Genomic DNA, 17,060 nt, shown 5'->3' on the forward strand with positions numbered 1-17,060 from the left:
AAATGCTCACATTCGATGGCGTCTGGCACGTTGGAGAGGTGTGCGCTTCACGGATGAATCATGGTTCACATTGTTCAGGGCAGATGGCAGCTGAGAATGTCCCAGTTCTTGCATGGCCAGCATACTCACCGGACATGTCACCCATTGAGCATGTTCGGGATGTGCTTGACCGGCGTATACGACAGCGTGTACCAGTTCCCACGAATATCCAACAACCTCGCACAGCCATTGAAGTGGAGTGGACCAACATTCCACAGGCCACAATTGACAATCTGATAGACTCCATGCGACGATGTGTTGCACTGCATGAGGCAAATGGTGGTCACACCAGATACTGACCGGTTCTGGGTCCCCAGACCCCCAATAGCGCAAAAAACTGCACATTCCAGGGTGGCCTTTTGTTGTGGGCAGTCTGAGGTACACCTGTGCACTACTCATGATGTCAGATCAGCATCCTGATGTGGCACACCTGCGAGGTGGGGTGGATTATCTCAATATAGCAGATGTGCCCACTACCACACATTTGGACTGATTTGTGACCACTGTTTGGGAGGGATGGTTATATTGTGTATCTGGAATGAATTTTAGGTCTCTACGTCCATCCCATGGGGAATAGGAGCAGTAACAAAGGTGTTGCGTTTATATTTTTGTTGAGTGTATATAAATTAAAGTTGAAAATAAAATAACTGTACAACAAAATACACAATACACAATATAGAACTATATAAGAATGTATGAAGAAATCTAAATATAAATAAATATATACACAATAACAGCAGCTGTACAAGTATTAACCGGAAATGAAGAATATAGTGACCAGTGTTGTGCAAAACCAAAGTCCAGAAAGTCCAGTGTGTGTGTAAGAACCACATGTGTGGGTCAGTACTGTGTGGTGGTGTGATTGAGAGACCGTATCGCCTGCGGGAAGAATCTCCTCCTCAGTCTCTCTGTGTTGGTCTTCAGGGAGCGGAATCGCTTTCCTGACCTCAACAGAGAGAACAGTCTGTTGTTGGGATGGCTGAGGTCCTTCACCATCTTCCTGGCCTTGGTCCAGCACCGCCTGCTGTAGATTGAGTGCAGGTCAGGGAGCTCGGAGCGGATGGTGCGCTCAGCTGACCGCACAACCCTCTGTAGAGCTCGTCTGTCCTGCATGGTGCTGTTCCCGAACCAGGTTAAGATGTTTCCCGCCAGGATGCTCTCTATGGTGCACGAGTAAAAGTTCCTGAGCACCTTGGAGGGCAGTTGGAAGTCTCTCAAGCGTCTGAGGTGGTAGAGACGCTGTCGGGCCTTTTTCACCACGGTGTTGATGTGACAGGACCATGACAGGTCCTGCGTGATGTGAACTCCGAGGTATTTGAAGCTGTCCACTCTCTCCACTGGGCACTCGTTGATGACGGGGGTCTGGTAGTTCCTCTCCTGCTTAGTGCTGAAGTCCACTATCAGCTCCTTTGTCTTACTGACGTTTAGAAGGAGGTTGTTCCTCTGGCACCAGTTCTCCAGATTCCTAATCTCCTTCAGGTAGGCCGTCTCGTTGTTATCAGAGATCAGGCCCACCACGACGGTGTCGTCAGCAAACTTGATGATGGTGGTGGAGCTGGTAGTGGCCACACAGTCATATGTGTACAAAGAGTACAGCAGGGGGCTCAGAACACACCCCTGGGGGGCTCCAGTGCTGAGAGTGGTGGAGGCTGAGACATGTCCGCCCATCCTTACTGCCTGTGGTCTGCCAGTTAGGAAGTTGGAGATCCACTGACACATAGATGAGCTGAGTCCCAGATGCTCCAGCTTGGTGGTGAGTGTGGAGGGAATTATGGTGTTAAATGCAGAGCTGTAGTCTATGAAGAGCATTTTAACATAATTCCCCCTTCTAGTGTCCAAGTGAGTGAGTGATGTGTGGAGGAGATGAGAGATGGCATCGTCTGTGGAACGATTTGGACGGTAAGCGAACTGTAGTGGGTCCAGTGTGTCTGGTAGTGAAGAAATGATGAAGTCTCTGACCAGGCGTTCAAAGCACTTCATCACTACTGAGGTGAGGGCTACAGGGCGATAGTCATTGAGAGAAGCAGGGTGGGGTTTCTTCGGGACAGGAACAATGATGGACTCTTTGAAGCATGTGGGGATCACCGACTGAGATAAAGAGATGTTGAATATCTCAGTGAATATCTAATTTGTGCTTTGGACTGTCACCAGATTTCTTCTAGAAGTTTCTTGCCAGTCAGCAACTATCTTGGCAACACCACTTGAGTTTGTGTGTTGCATGCTAACATCCTTATCATATGTGTAATAATACTAAAGCGTCATCTTATGCACACACAAAAAACAAATATGGCTCCTTCGTGCAGGGTTTTCTGGTATGTTCATTTATGCTTCCCAATTAAAAAAAAAAAAGAAAAAAAAAAAGAAAAAGCAAAGTTCTTGCTTCTCAGCCACTGCGGCCACATCCTCACCGTTTTTTAGGCAGTTATATAAACATACTGTGAGTGAGTCATAAGCTTAAATACAATAGTTGAAGGAACAAAAACTTAATGTTTAAAAATACCAGTCAAATCTGATTAAAGTAAATAAATAATAAGTATACAATGTAGTTTTAAGACTTCTCAATGTTTCGTAACATTAATGTTCTATGAACTCGTGAGTCCAGAAATCTGAATGTCATGAAAAGTATTTATTATTCGTGTATTATTATTTTACAATACAAGGTTGTTTTTTTCCTGATACTTCATGCAAACCACATTTCTCCAGGCCTGTCCTAATCAGCTTACTCAGTATCACTAGATCCAATGCTGCTCCTCCAGCAGAGCACACAAAAGTAGGAGAGACCAGAGATGCCATGGCTTAGTTAGGAGACTGTTTGCTTCAAGGCCACTAGAGGGTGCTGCCATAAAACTACAATAAATGAATTGACCTTTTGACCTGCTCACACTCTTTTATGCAAAACCCTGTTGATGTTACACACACACACACACACAGATTCTAGGTCTGACCAACCGTCTCCACCGTGGGCAAAAAGATGACAGTCAATAAAATTCTAAAATTTTATTTATAAACACAATGAATAATATTTAAAAAAGTCCAGTGTCCCATTTAGGTACAAAGTAAAAACACACAGTCCAAGGCCAGAGCCAGCTATGCCACAAAGCCAGTTGCACTCCACACGTTGTTCACTTCAACAGGGGTAGCAATTGTCCTCTGAGACCCACCACCCTGTAAGTAGAAAGCCTGCACAGAGCGACAAAATAAGACAATACACTATATAATTCACAGCCCATCCATCCCAAACATATCAGATCATTAGAGGTTTTGTCACATTACATACCTGCACTGAGAGACAAAATAACACAGCAGTGTTTGTAATGTGGGCTATAAGTAGACTAGCATATCAGTGCAATCAATTACACCTGCCTCCAATTAGTCCAGCCCTTTTACAGTCATTGACTGGGTGAGAAAACACGAGCAAATCAACCCAAGAGACAAGCAGGAAGACTCTCTGAAGGCTCCTGTGGCTGCACAGGCAGTCTTACAATTACGAGGTTGGAGAGTTGTTGTTTCAAAATGTTCACACTGATTTCACATGCTCATTAACTCACAACCAGCTGACCATATATATTTCTGCTGCTGAGCTGCTTTTTGATGGAGATTTTCTGAATTTATTTTGCTACCATAAGAGCAGACTCCATGCTGAAAGCATGTGCACTGTCACTTGCAATGAGTGGCACTAATGACGCTAAATTTAATTACAGGTCATGGACAGCCTTCATAAATGCTCATATTACTCACCCACACTGAATTCCAGCACAGGTTCATCTGGGTCCTGACTATTTCCTGCAAAGTAACACAAACGTCATCAGAACATTAAGTCAGAGAAACAACATTTGGAGCTTTTGTACATGATAAATTATACTGCAGTAGTAAAACAAAGTCAAGCAGCAGTACATTTATTAAAATCACCTTCAGCTGTAATATTTAAACTGATTTAGTGTCAATTTAGATTATGTTGAGATTAAAATGAAACTAGTACCCTTGTAATGTCTTTTTAAATTAGAGGTAAATATTTGTATATTTTTTACATAATATAATTATATTTACTGGATTTTCTCTCTATTGTAGTTTAGTATTATAGTTATTACTTGTTTTTTATTGACTTGTCTTGTTTTTACAATGATTTGCTCTGAATGCAGCCTTTAAAGAAAAGACTATCTGTTCAGTAACTATCCATCAGACTGGGTCCATGTTACCAGCCAAATGGGTAATAATTAAAGTAAGTTTTGAATTACGTATATTTGGGTGTTTAGGTGACACTTTTGCAAAAAAAAAAATAATAATTAGGTTTAAAAGAACTAAACATGTATGTATTTAAAAACAATAAGTGTGTTAGAATTACTACAGCAACAGGTTGTAGCTCACTGTACTATTTTTGAGCACAACTTTGGTGCTTTTGCCTCATTTTTAAATCAGTGATCCCAGTAGCACAGTCTAAGCAGAGACCTCAGTGCTTGGCAAACAATCAATAGAATCAATATAATTATTAAAAAGAAACAAAATAAATGCCAACCATATAAAAAAAAACATAAACTTAAGGAAAAAACTAAACTTGATTTTGTGTCTTTAGGCTATTGTTAACAGCAAGCATGAGGTTAGTGCATATGTATTATTATTGGAAAGATTACTGCAAAGAAAAAAAGGTTGAACCAGGAGGGGGCGATATTGCTCTTCTTACCATGAGTTACATGCAGGCTATTACTTACCATGTCACTCACATTTATTTCACAAAACAGCTGAACCCACTTAATTCGATTTAATTGTATTTATGCAGAGCTGAATCACAACAACAGTCTCCTCGAGGTGGTATAGATTGTAAGGTAGAAAGTCTACAATTAAAAAGAAAAAACCTCAATACAGTGGGAAGGAACAACTCACTTTTAACAGGAAGCACCCTCTGGCAGAACCACGGTCAGGGAGGGGCAGCCCGCTGCGACCCTTTGGGGATGAGGAGACGAAAAAGGGGACAAAAGACACACTGTGGACGAGAGCCAGAGATGAACAAGAACTAATTATTGAATGCAGAGAGGTGTATAAACACATGGTGGGAATCCCCCAGCAGGGTAGTCCCAGGGTAACTAAGGGAGGATTCATGGTCACCTGATTCAGCCCTAGCTATATGCGTTGGCAAAAAGGTAACTTTGAAACTTAATCTTAAAAGTAGAGATAGTGTCCGTCTCCTGCATTCAAACTGGGAGCTGGTTCCACAGAAGGATGATCCCCTTCTACTTCTAAATATCCTAAAAACCACAAGGAAGCCCACAGTCTGAGAGCAAACTATCAAACTACGAGGTCTTTAAAATAAGATGATTATTCAAGACCTCATGTGTGATGGGAAGGATTCTAAATTTGATGCTGGACCCACAAATCATAAAAGAGAAACACTAACTCACACACACCAGAAAGTGCCAAGAATTATAATTATATGTAATTTAGTTTTGCGTTCCTTTATAATGCTTTCAACTATACAAATAAGACACTTCATGGGGGCGCCTGAGCCTTGTAGACACAACAAATACTGAACAAACCTCATGCGCCCTGTTGTTGACAAAACGATAAAAATGAATGTGTACTTCTGTCTTATTTAGGTCATTTTTGTAGTTTTTGTAGACAGACTACTGTAATTTCTCAATAAAATGTCGCTTATTATCGCTCACTCTCAAGAACAAAAACGTGAGTAATTTCCCAGTAGCTCACCATATTTGGGATCTTCTAACATCCACACTTCATGTTTAAACGGTGGTGCGGAGGCGGTGTACCGTCGCAGGCCGGATGTAGCATTCGGCGCGGTGTGCCTTTTTTTTCAGTTGCTAAGCAACAGATTTGTCCCGCCCCTTTCGTTATGACGAGCCGGGCCAGTCCTTTGACTGGTGACGTTTCTTTGTAACGTCACCTGACGTTACAAAGAAACCTTAAACCGACCTTATATATAGACCTGGCTGTTCAGTTGAAACGCATTCACACAGCGGGACAGCAGCGCTTTAAACGTTCAAACACGGAGTTTAACACAAAACAACATTTTAGACATAAAAAACAAAAAAGTGAAATGGCAAGCTCGAACTGTAACACAATGACAAATGATGAAACAGTTCAGACCAATGGGGATAATTCTACAGTATATGCTTTGGTATCCCTCTTGGATAACTTGTTCAGTAGTTTTTCGATCAAGCAGTTGGAAGCGCTTACCTCAGGCTATCCGGATTGCTTCCCCGCTAAGCGGCTTGTAGGTTTTGTAGAGGACGTAATGGACCTGTGTGCACAGTCACTAGCAGTATCACCGCTGAGGTCTTCCCAGAACTCCCCTGTACATGAAAACTGTTCTGTCCACACCACTACTGGCAAAACGGTTTTGTCACGTGTGAAATTTTTGGACGATTCTGCTGAGCAGGAGTTTGATACAGCACAGAATATAGATGCTAACAGCCAAGAAACAGCTAACACAGAAGAAAGCTGTCAAAATGCTGACCAACACAGTGCTGCAAAAGCAGAAAACAATCCAATTCCAGATCCCCAGCAGCAGAAATCCTGTGTTGAACATGAAGCCAGCATCCCACCGTTAACAAACGTAAGTCAAACGGAGTCATATAAAAAGATACAGCATCACAGATCTTCTGTAGACTGTGAGCCACCTGAAAAAACCTTAGACTTTGAAAGATGGTTAGAGACATTAATTCAGGCTGTGCTTTCAAAGCTTGGTAAACTTTTAAAGTGCCCTCATTCTCACCAAAAACGTTTGTTGGATCTACTCTTGGACAAATTCAAGGGGATGGATTTGCATTTAGACCGAAAAGTGCAGAATTATTTTGACTGCATTGCTAATGCGATTTTCACTGATATTTGTGACAAATTACATAAATTGTCACTAATATCATTGAAAATGGGGAGGAGTGGGGAGGAGGATTCAATGAATTTAATGGAACAACCAATATTTAATATCATAACTACTTCAGTATTCCAAGAACACCTGTTGGCAGTAACAATTACTGATAGACTGGAATCATATGAAAAGAAAGAAAGATGCAGATTTTCAGTGGAAATCTTTGTGGAAGGACTGATTTCCCAGGTTGCAAAAAAATCAGGCACAGTCTTCAGCATTGAAAGTGCTGAAGCTATCTCCAACCGGCTTACCATGAAAATCTGGACTGAAATCAGGGCCGGATACGACAAAATCCCACCAGAGAAGTTCAAGAAACTCAGCGAGAGGGTTTTCAAATCCCTCTGTAAAAGATGGAAGCATGCATCTTTGGTGACATTCTGGCAATTAAACTTCCAAGATCTTGATGAAGATATTGTTAAAACTTTCAAAAGAAAGATATTCACAGAACCAAGTTGCATATCTAAGTGCTTCTCATCGGTGCGTGCATTTTTTGGGAGGTGTAAGGGAAGAAACAAAGTTTCCACTTTATAGTGACATCGTGATATCAACAGCAAAATATTTTCTAAAACTCACTGGACACTTTAAATGAGCTAGTTTTACATTTAGATCAGATCAAGTCATTTTTGAAATCCCCAGGAATGGTCGCGGCAGATGGCCACCCCGCCCTGAGCCTGGTTCTGTCGAAGGTTTCTTCCTCTTAAAAGGGAGTTTTTCCTTCCCACTGTCGCCTCGTGCTTGCTCAGAGGGGTTTGTTCTTTTGGGGTTTTCTTTTTAATACTGTAAGTTGTTACCTTACAGTGTGAAGCACCTTGAAAACACCATTGTTTCCTTTGGTGCTATACAGATTGAAGTGACTTGCACTGATAACATAACTAAGCTGGGACTTTAATTTAACATCAATAAAATTATAAAAATATTACATCTTGATTTCTGCTTGTTTTCATTGTCTGTGACTTAATGAATACAAATGTGTAATTTAACAGATTCTTTCTTTATGTTAGTCTGACCGGTGATTCCACGTTGGCCTTAGGTGTTGGCGCGGATACGCTGCAGCCCCTGAGCCATTAATGGCCCAGCACACTACAGTAAAAACAAAACAACAGCCATCTGTCCAACTAGGAAAGGAAAATAATAAACTGCCTCCTTGGAGGCAACCTGACTCAAAACAGTTGCAGTCCAACTCAGACCGACTGCAATCACTCTCAGGCAGATTGATGAAGATCTGCAAATAACTGTTGTCTAATTTATAAACGCAGACAGATTGCCAACACGTCTGTTCACAATAGAGTACTGTACTTACATGGTTGCAAACTGGTTGTTATCTTGCTTATATGAAAACATTACTTTGGAGCAATGAAACTCAAACACATTCATTTTTAAAATGCCTCAAAATGAAATTTTGAAATATTTGGCTTTATGCTTTGAAAGTGCCGTTGTGAGTGGGAGTGTGAAATCCTTACTTGATGTGTTCCCTTTGCCTTTACTGTTTTCAGTTTTATCAGTTTTCAGTTTTATTTGTCATATGCAAGTTAGCACAGGGTCAACATTGCAATGAAATGTGTTTGACGAGCAGCAGTCACTCAGCAGCATGGTACAGTAGAAGAAAATATAATAAAATATAATAAAATAAAATAAAAAATAGAAAAATAGTAAAGAGCAAAATATTAGAGAGACGTGGTAAAAGAGAAAAGATGACTAAAAATATATATATATGTATCTATAAATATATGTACACTAGTGATTAAATAAGAAAATCTTGAAAAGAAATATGACGGGAGGTCAGATGGGATATTGCACAGGAATGAGCAGCAGAAAATTACAGTATTACTCAGACTTTTAATAGTCATATTGTCAGTTTTGGCCGACGGTCATGGGTCACTTCCACTAAAATAGCACGAGACTGGAGTAAAATGTACTTTATTAATGAGAACACATGGTGATACAGCAAAGAATCCAACCCTTCTGAAAAGCAAATGGCTTCCTGTTATACTCTACCTGATTCAGGTGAGCATCTGGAATAGACCAAGTCTGGGGGTCAGCAAACCAAAGGGAAACAAAACCCTCCCCATAAGAAAACCACTACAATATAACCAACACGTTCTCACTCCCAAAGCGTAACATTTTACGCTAGGTGACAAATCGTCACCATATTACGTTTTCGGCTACCCACCACGTTCCTGAACGACGACCTCGGAAAAAAGAGGAAATATGAGAACTGTCTGGACTGAATCTACACATGTTTGCTCTTTTTCTTCAAATCGCTTAGAAACACGCTATTTAACATCATTAAAGTCCTGGTTAAGGTCAGGAATAAGGTTATGGTCAGGGCTAGGGATAAGGTTAGGTTTAGGGCTGGAATACAGGGCTGGAACGTCTATTACCGCGGGAGCGTCATTGCACTGGATTCCAGCCATAGCCCGCCGCGTACCATAAGAACGCCGAAGGTCTCCTTTCACGTTCCTCAGGAACGCCGCGGGACGTGACAAAACGTCGACATGTTACGCCTCGGGAGTGAGAACGGGCTGATATAACACATCATAGACATATGAAGATTTGTAACAAGTCCTATAAATAACTCCATAACATATAAACTTCAGTCTCTTCTATATACATTAAAACAGCGGTCCCCAACCTTTTTTGCGCCACGGACCGGTTTATGCCCGACAATATTTTCACGGACCGGCCTTTAAGGTGTCACAGATAAATACAACAAAATAAAACTAGTACCGGTACCGGAAAAAAAGAAGATTTATTCATAACACACGTGAAAGACCCAGGAAAACAGAGTTAAAGATAAAAACGATAACAAAATAACGATAAAAAACGATAAAAACTCTGAAAACCATACATTTCACACCCGAGCCTCATCTCTCGACCAAACGACGGTCCGTGGCCCGGCGGTTGGGGACCGCTGCATTAAAACACCTTAACCACACAGTTAGGTTTCAGCCCTCGCTGACTCAGAACAAAGTAAGACAATCAGAGTTCGATTGGTTTTTACTTGTGCAGGGGAAGCCTGGTCGGATTCTCAGAGTTGCAAGCTCTACACCCAAACTCAGACAACTCCAACTCCAGCCTCCACTCGCAGCCTTTTATTGAATGAAAACAGTTACACAACCGCCCATTGTAAACCCCATATGTTGTGTGGTAAAAGCTAAGGCACTGTGTGTGTGTGTGTGTGTGTGTGTGTGTGTGTGAGAGAGTGTATGTGTGTCTGTATACGTGACTTCCTGCTTACAAACGTTTTAACCGCATCTCTAGTCATAAAAGGGTCATCTCCCCTCAACCTCGTATATGGCTTAACCTCTCTAACAGTCCACCATTTACATGGTGAGCCCATAAAGGGCAGGAAGTGAACACTCCTTACCAAATAAGGAAACCAGAATCTTACATAGATTGTGCCTGCAGTTGAAAACTATAGCTAGTAACATCCCCAACATCCTACATGTGGGGGAGGAACAGAAAATATCTGAACATACAGTTCAAGACAAGGTCCAAGCACAATAATGACAACTTTTAACAAAATCACTCCAACACACTCCCCTAGCCTGGCACATTGGTTTTCTCCAGGAGCTCATAAGCAGGTGATTGAGCTGCTTTTACTCTTTACAAAGTGAGTACTGTTAACACTTCTCTTTTTACATATACAACTAATTTAGGTTACAGACAAATGATTAAATGTGAACAGCTCTAACACAGGTTCTTTTCCTGACACAGGTAGGATGGCCAGTCCCCCTGTCTCTTCACCTTTAACGAGTCACTTAAATAACAACCCAAAAAGCCTAATAAAGAATCACAATCAACCAGTGTGTGTTTTTCTTCATTACGGTTTTTAAATACAAATCAGTCAGTCAATTAATAAAAATACAAGTAAGGGTAATGGAACCCCTGGTCTCCATTACACACATAAATACCATAAAGACACTAAGTCGTAGAGCTCTGAACTCCTTGCTTCTATGATATTTACACTTCTTCTTGGCCTTCTCCTTCACTCTGAGTCACTCCAGGATAAACGCATCAGCTCAGACATACAATAATTAAAATATGTGTAGGTGACCGTTTGGCAGAAGACGATGTCGAGGCGGTACTGCAGTGACACGTCCGTGGCTATCGTCGGGGTGGTGTCCTGCATCAGAAGGAAGTCAATAGACTTCTTGGCTTTGTTGCTCATCATGGCGCTGTAGTCCGTGGGCGTGGCCTGCAAAAAGTGTAAATAAACCATCAGAGACCAAACACAAATATGCCTTCCAACCACTAGTTTAGACAACATCTTGCAAAGAGTGTGTATTTCAGAGTGCAGTTGTTTTTAAATTTGACAGAAACAGAAATAAAGACGGAAGAGAAGGACAACAGGGAAAGCAGAAGCACCGACACACTGAAATCTTTTAGGGTCAAGCTCCAGAACTAGCCACAAATCCTGCTGGAAAGAACCTAAAAATACTTAAAAATACTTGCAGAGATCGAATGGAGCCGTTAACTCAAAAGCCTGGTGTCAGGCATGTTCTTTAATAAATAAGAAACGAGCTGATATGTTACAGACCCCAGTCTTTACGTAAAGAAAAAGCTGACATTTAGAGCGGTCTCGCAGCAGATTTTAAAACAGTGACACTGATTTGTGGGGTTTTTGGGCACAAATTTGAACCTTTTTGTTTTATCCATGTCCTTGAACACAGCTCGTGACTTGGGCGCTTTCATATGTACCGATTCATTTAGGTTTGTGCACTGAGGCCAGATTTAGGTATTAAAAACGAGTCAGTCATAACACTTCTTACATTAGTTAAAAAGCTGAGCTTACACTAAACCAACATTTAAATTTCCCCTTGTGGGACTAATAAAGGTATATCATATCATATCATATCATATCATATCATATCATATCATTACTAAAGTATTGCTGCAACATTGTAAAGACAAAGATGACACACAGACCAGACATAAAACACTGAACACTTTTTAAAGACGAGTCATTTAAGAGTATTTTCTCATAGAATAAAGTCGGCTGATATGGTGAAGGAAAAATCTGCTCACGAATCCTCCAACTTCTTAAAAGTAAGGAGTGACCTGAGCTGGAAATCAACATGAGAGGGATGACTCAAGAAGAAGAAGAAGCAACAAGAAAAGACAAACAGAGTTCAGAGTGTAGTTAAGATATCAAGCTGTATCCACAATGTGTGCCAAGAAACTAAGCTTGTCTGTTGTCATGCTAAAGAAATAAAAAATCTGGAATCAGAAAACAGCCAATAACTGCTGATCAACTCACCCACTCCTCTTCGTGCCAGTCCACGTGCAGTGACGACTGGCTGTTGTGACCGCTGTACTTTGCTCTCAGCGTATCCTGGTCATTGCGGAGCACTACTTGTTCAGACTCAGCGGAAGGAGAAGCTTTGGTTGCGATGTACTCGTACTGCGTTCAGGGCCTAAATAGCTGAAGCTAGCAGCTTGCAGCCGCACACTGCCACCAGCTGACGGGTCTGAAAGGAAGAGGGTATGAATGAAATATGAAGCGTCCCCACGTAACGTCAAACACTTTTAGTACCTTGTCAACCAGACTGGCGAGCGTCCACTCCAGTCCGCTGGCCGATTGGTCTTTGGCAGCTTGAGACAGCCTCTCTGCGTAATAGCTGACCTGAGTCTTCAGCGTGTTGACGTAGGCGATGATCTCTTTGGCTCGGACAGTGTCCTGGGGTATGTGGATGATGACTGAGCTGGAGAGGGCACTACTGCAGGGAACAAAGACACACCGACACATCTGTATCCGAGCTGGGACTGAGGACACTCACCAGCCACTTTATTAGGTACATGTGTTCAAAAGCTTGTGGCAGCAATTTAGTGCATTTAGTCAAATAAAGACAATAGAGTGGCCTGCAGGTGTATATTTTTGTAATGTTTCTGTCTTATGCCTGAAATATGCTTCAGCAGGAAATATACGCTGTAACTGGAAACAACAGCATGATGGACCGGTTTAGTGTTAAGAGGTGTTACATCTGAAGTTAGAACGTAAATTTCCTGCAGAAATCTAAATCAAGCTTCAGAGGTACTGTTCCAAAAATATAGGGAGGGACGTTACCCACCAGATGTAAAAACAAACACTGTCTGCATGCACATGCCTGCTCTCAATGAGCCTAATCGTGGCTTAGAAAAAACAACGAGGAGCCGACTTCGATAAATGCGATACCACTCGCTTCACAAATTCAGACCATCTGTGTACAGTGGCGTGTCTAGAAAATTTTTGTTGGGGGGGCCAGGTAGGGGCACAGATTTGGAGAAGGGTGGCAGATTTAATTGGCAGATAATGTTTTAAAAAAAAATTCTACCAACCCTTAACCATAATTCAATAATCCTATAAACCTAATAACCAAATGCACTTTTAACTCTTATTAGAATGAGATTTTAACCACTACGGTGCAAAGTTTTTAGATACTGCGTTGATAAAGTACAAGAGATACAATCAGTGCTTTGTCAGTGTTTACTCAGCAGTCAAGGACAGCAATATTTGCATAGTATTTTTACTGACATATAGTGCACATATGTTTTGGGCAAAAACATTTTTGAAAATTAAAATACGAACATTTGTAACAAACAATTGACAAATTAGCCAATGCCAATGCAAAACTTTATCTGCCTGTTAAAAAAAGAAGATAATCTTCTCACAAACTGGTGTTTGATTTTGAAACAGGAAAAAAGTGGGGAAACAACTGAAAAGACTAACATTTGAATAAAACCTGAAAGCAAGTAAATACTTTCTATGCTGCCTTATCGTAAACTTTGGTAATATTGATAAAGAACAACACTGGCTGATGATAAAATACAGTCAGCTGGCATGGTGACACTGCCAGTATTAACCTGCAGGGCTGGACTGGGACAAAAAAATTGGGCATTTTTACTACAGACCGACCCACCAGGTAGTAAAGCCATAAAGACTTTGACTGAAAACAAACCCTGTTGTGACAGTGATGTACAGTCTTGTTGGTATATGTATGATTTCTATACATTTTACGTCAGATAAAAACTTTGGTTGTAAGATTTAGATAATTATTTAATAAAAACTAGGTATTTTAAATGAGAATAAGAAAGAAAAGTATTTCTTTGTGCCCACCTTTCCCTGTTAATGCCCTACCTGGCCCCCTGGCAAAACTTTGCTAGACCCGCCCCTGCACAGTTACCAGCTGTCTGCTACATAAAAAAGGATCCTGGTGTTATTTGTCTCTCAGAAACAGTTCATAACTTCCCTTCAACTCATTCATGTCACCTAAAAGGTAAACCTGTTTCTCCATCACCTGTTCAGCTCTGATGGTTCAGTAAGGACATCTCCTGGTTTCATCTTCATGTTTCCCTCTCACCACATATCTAAACAGACATCATGACCAGCAGCTTTACAGCTGTGGCTCCAGCAAACATCAGCTGATACTAGAAATTAATATTAAATACATTCTAACAACAGCCGATCAAGCTTAAACGTGCTGCTGTTGTTTAGCGCGACATCTGCTGGTTTCCTCTTTCTGGCGCAAAGTGGGCGATAAACAAGAGAGAAAAGCCGATCAGCTGATCATTGATCAGTTTCATGATTGAAGTAGCAACAGGAGAGGGAGGGGGAGAGAATGAGAGAAGAGGCAGCTGTGCAGCATAAAGACAGAATAAATCCAGCTTTGTGTCTTTTTTCCATTCTAGCTAAAGTCCGGGACAAACTGCGTCTCTTCTCAGCTCAATATGAAACGTGTAATATTTTCTCTGAATGAGGGACCATTCCATTTTTAAGGAGCCGTTGGCAACTCTACTAACCTTATGAATAAAATAAAGTTCACTATCAGTAACATCATAGCACCCACCCAGCTGTATAAAAACTCCGTCAAACTGGCTAGAACGCAGTATGAGTTATTGCAACTGACAGTAAAAAGTCAGCAACATGAAAATAAACTCCACCTAAACTTGGTTTATATCTGACCCAGATAGACTGCAGGTCATAACTTCTTACCTGAAGTTCAGTTCACCTGACACTCGGACTGGTGGCTGCTTCGGGTCTCTCCTCCTGCCTCCCCTTCCCTCATCCACCTGTTGCCTCTGTGGAAGCCCCGTCATAGCCACCACCAAACAACGGAGTTATTTCTACACATCGACCTGCATCTGGCCAATCCACCACCTCTCATTGTTCATGCCATTACAAAAAAAATAAAAAATAAGTCACTGGGGATATGCCCGGTATGCCCGATGGCCAGTCCAGCTATGTTAACCTGCAACCAAATCTGCAGCTCCATACAGCAATGTTACGACTTAGATTATATCTTATAACGCATAACTCTTATGTTAGCTGCCCTCAGTAGCATACTGTCTGAAATATTCCACAGCTGCAATAATTCTTTAAGTGTTATTTTTTTCCTTGGTATTCTAATTTCACCGAAGTTTACTAAACTCAACAAACTTGATATTACTTACCGGGACATTTATTCTGTCCTCATTTTCTTTCACCGAAAAATTGTTTCCTGCAGCGCCATCTTTCGCGCTTGGCTCTCCTACCTTTGCTAACGTGATGCACATAGCGCAGAAGCGATGCTGCATTCACTTACACTCGGATATCTGAGCGTCACCGTGAAAACATAATCGGACATTTGATATTTGATTGAATTTTATTGTTTTGCCTTTGGGGTGGCACCTGGGGTGGCCAGTCTGGTTTGGGGGGTGGCCTGGCAGGCCACCCCGCTGGACACGCCATTGTTACCGGGGCACGATAACCGGGGACCCGTTTTTCCAGCACACACGCCCGATACCACGTGACAACAAATACGTCATTTCCTGTTGACTAAAAAAAAAAAAAAAAGCACCCTCTCACGGTCCTAGGGACCAAAAAATTGTCCCGCCCGATCAGCGGGCGAAGCCGCTGCTGCACGCCGGAAATGAGGCTTCATTTCCCGCAGGTCTATCTAAGCAGCCCGCTGTTTTCCAGCCCGGGGTCAAATGTGGAGCAAGGGCGCCACCCGGTGGACAAATAAAAACATTACAACTCTAAGGCCCGTCCTGCAAAATGAAAATGAACGCTAAACATCAACGATCCCTTTGACCGTAATTAATTTGCAGTGAAAAATAGCGTTTATAATGGGTTTCAATGGGGCACAAATCGACCACTAAGCACAATAGTGTAAGTTTGTCTGTAGCTTAGCCACTGAAGCTAATTGAAGGAAGTCAGACTTGAATTTTGAAATAAAATCATATCAAACTTTTTTTTTGGAGAATTTGGCTATAGTCCATTCAACACTGTGCAAATGGCATGTAATCAAAATTTGAAAATAGCCACAAATCGACCCAAGACCCTCCAGGGGTTTTAAGTACACGCAATATTTTCACTCTCACATTTTACTCTGTACTGGAAGACTTGTTCATTTTCAAGATTCATTCATCCATCCACTTTCTTCCACTTTATCCGGAGCCGGGTCGCGGGGGCAGCAGCCCAAGCAGAGAAGCCCAGACCTCTCTCTCTAAATGTCAGCTTTTTCTTTACGTAAAGACTGGGGTCTGTAACATATCAGCTCGTTTCTTATTTATTAAAGAACATGCCTGACACCAGGCTTTTGAGTTAACGGCTCCATTCGATCTCTGCAAGTATTTTTAAGTATTTTTAGGTTCTTTCCAGCAGGATTTGTGGCTAGTTCTGGAGCTTGACCCTAAAAGATTTCAGTGTGTCGGTGCTTCTGCTTTCCCTGTTGTCCTTCTCTTCCGTCTTTATTTCTGTTTCTGTCAAATTTAAAAACAACTGCACTCTGAAATACACACTCTTTGCAAGATGTTGTCTAAACTAGTGGTTGGAAGGCATATTTGTGTTTGGTCTCTGATGGTTTATTTACACTTTTTGCAGGCCACGCCCACGGACTACAGCGCCATGATGAGCAACAAAGCCAAGAAGTCTATTGACTTCCTTCTGATGCAGGACACCGCCCCGACGATAGCCACGGACGTGTCACTGCAGTACCGCCTCGACATCGTCTTCTGCCAAACGGTCACCTACACATATTTTAATTATTGTATGTCTGAGCTGATGCGTTTATCCTGGAGTGACTCAGAGTGAAGGAGAAGGCCAAGAAGAAGTGTAAATATCATAGAAGCAAGGAGTTCAGAGCTCTACGACTTAGTGTCTTTATGGTATTTATGTGTGTAA

General features: G+C 41.6%; 1 protein-coding gene across 1 annotated transcript; it reads right to left on the reverse strand.

The window, feature by feature from the left end:
* Positions 1-8,817: 8,817 nt before the first annotated feature.
* LOC308396890 (inositol polyphosphate-4-phosphatase type I A-like) lies at positions 8,818-12,697 on the reverse strand. Its single transcript, XM_080882524.1, has 3 exons — positions 12,453-12,697; positions 12,177-12,387; positions 8,818-11,114 (listed from the first exon to the last, which is right to left on the reverse strand). The coding sequence occupies exons 1-2, from the start codon at positions 12,663-12,665 to the stop codon at positions 12,334-12,336; spliced, it is 267 nt and encodes an 88-aa protein (XP_080738650.1). The 5' UTR covers positions 12,666-12,697; the 3' UTR covers positions 8,818-11,114; positions 12,177-12,333.
* Between the last annotated feature and the right edge of the window lie 4,363 nt (positions 12,698-17,060).

This window comes from Rhamphochromis sp. 'chilingali' (genome assembly GCF_963969265.1).
Source record: "Rhamphochromis sp. 'chilingali' genome assembly, chromosome: 5".
Taxonomy (NCBI): domain Eukaryota; kingdom Metazoa; phylum Chordata; class Actinopteri; order Cichliformes; family Cichlidae; genus Rhamphochromis; species Rhamphochromis sp. 'chilingali'.

Excerpts from the sequence above, each read along its gene's own strand:
- LOC308396890 (XM_080882524.1), bottom strand. The coding sequence starts at position 12,665 with ATGTGTCGGTGTGTCTTTGTTCCCTGCAGTAGTGCCCTCTCCAGCTCA. Across the intron at positions 12,388-12,452 it reads TCGCCAGTCTGGTTGACAAG|ACCCGTCAGCTGGTGGCAGT; the intron begins GTACTAAAAGTG and ends TCTTCCTTTCAG.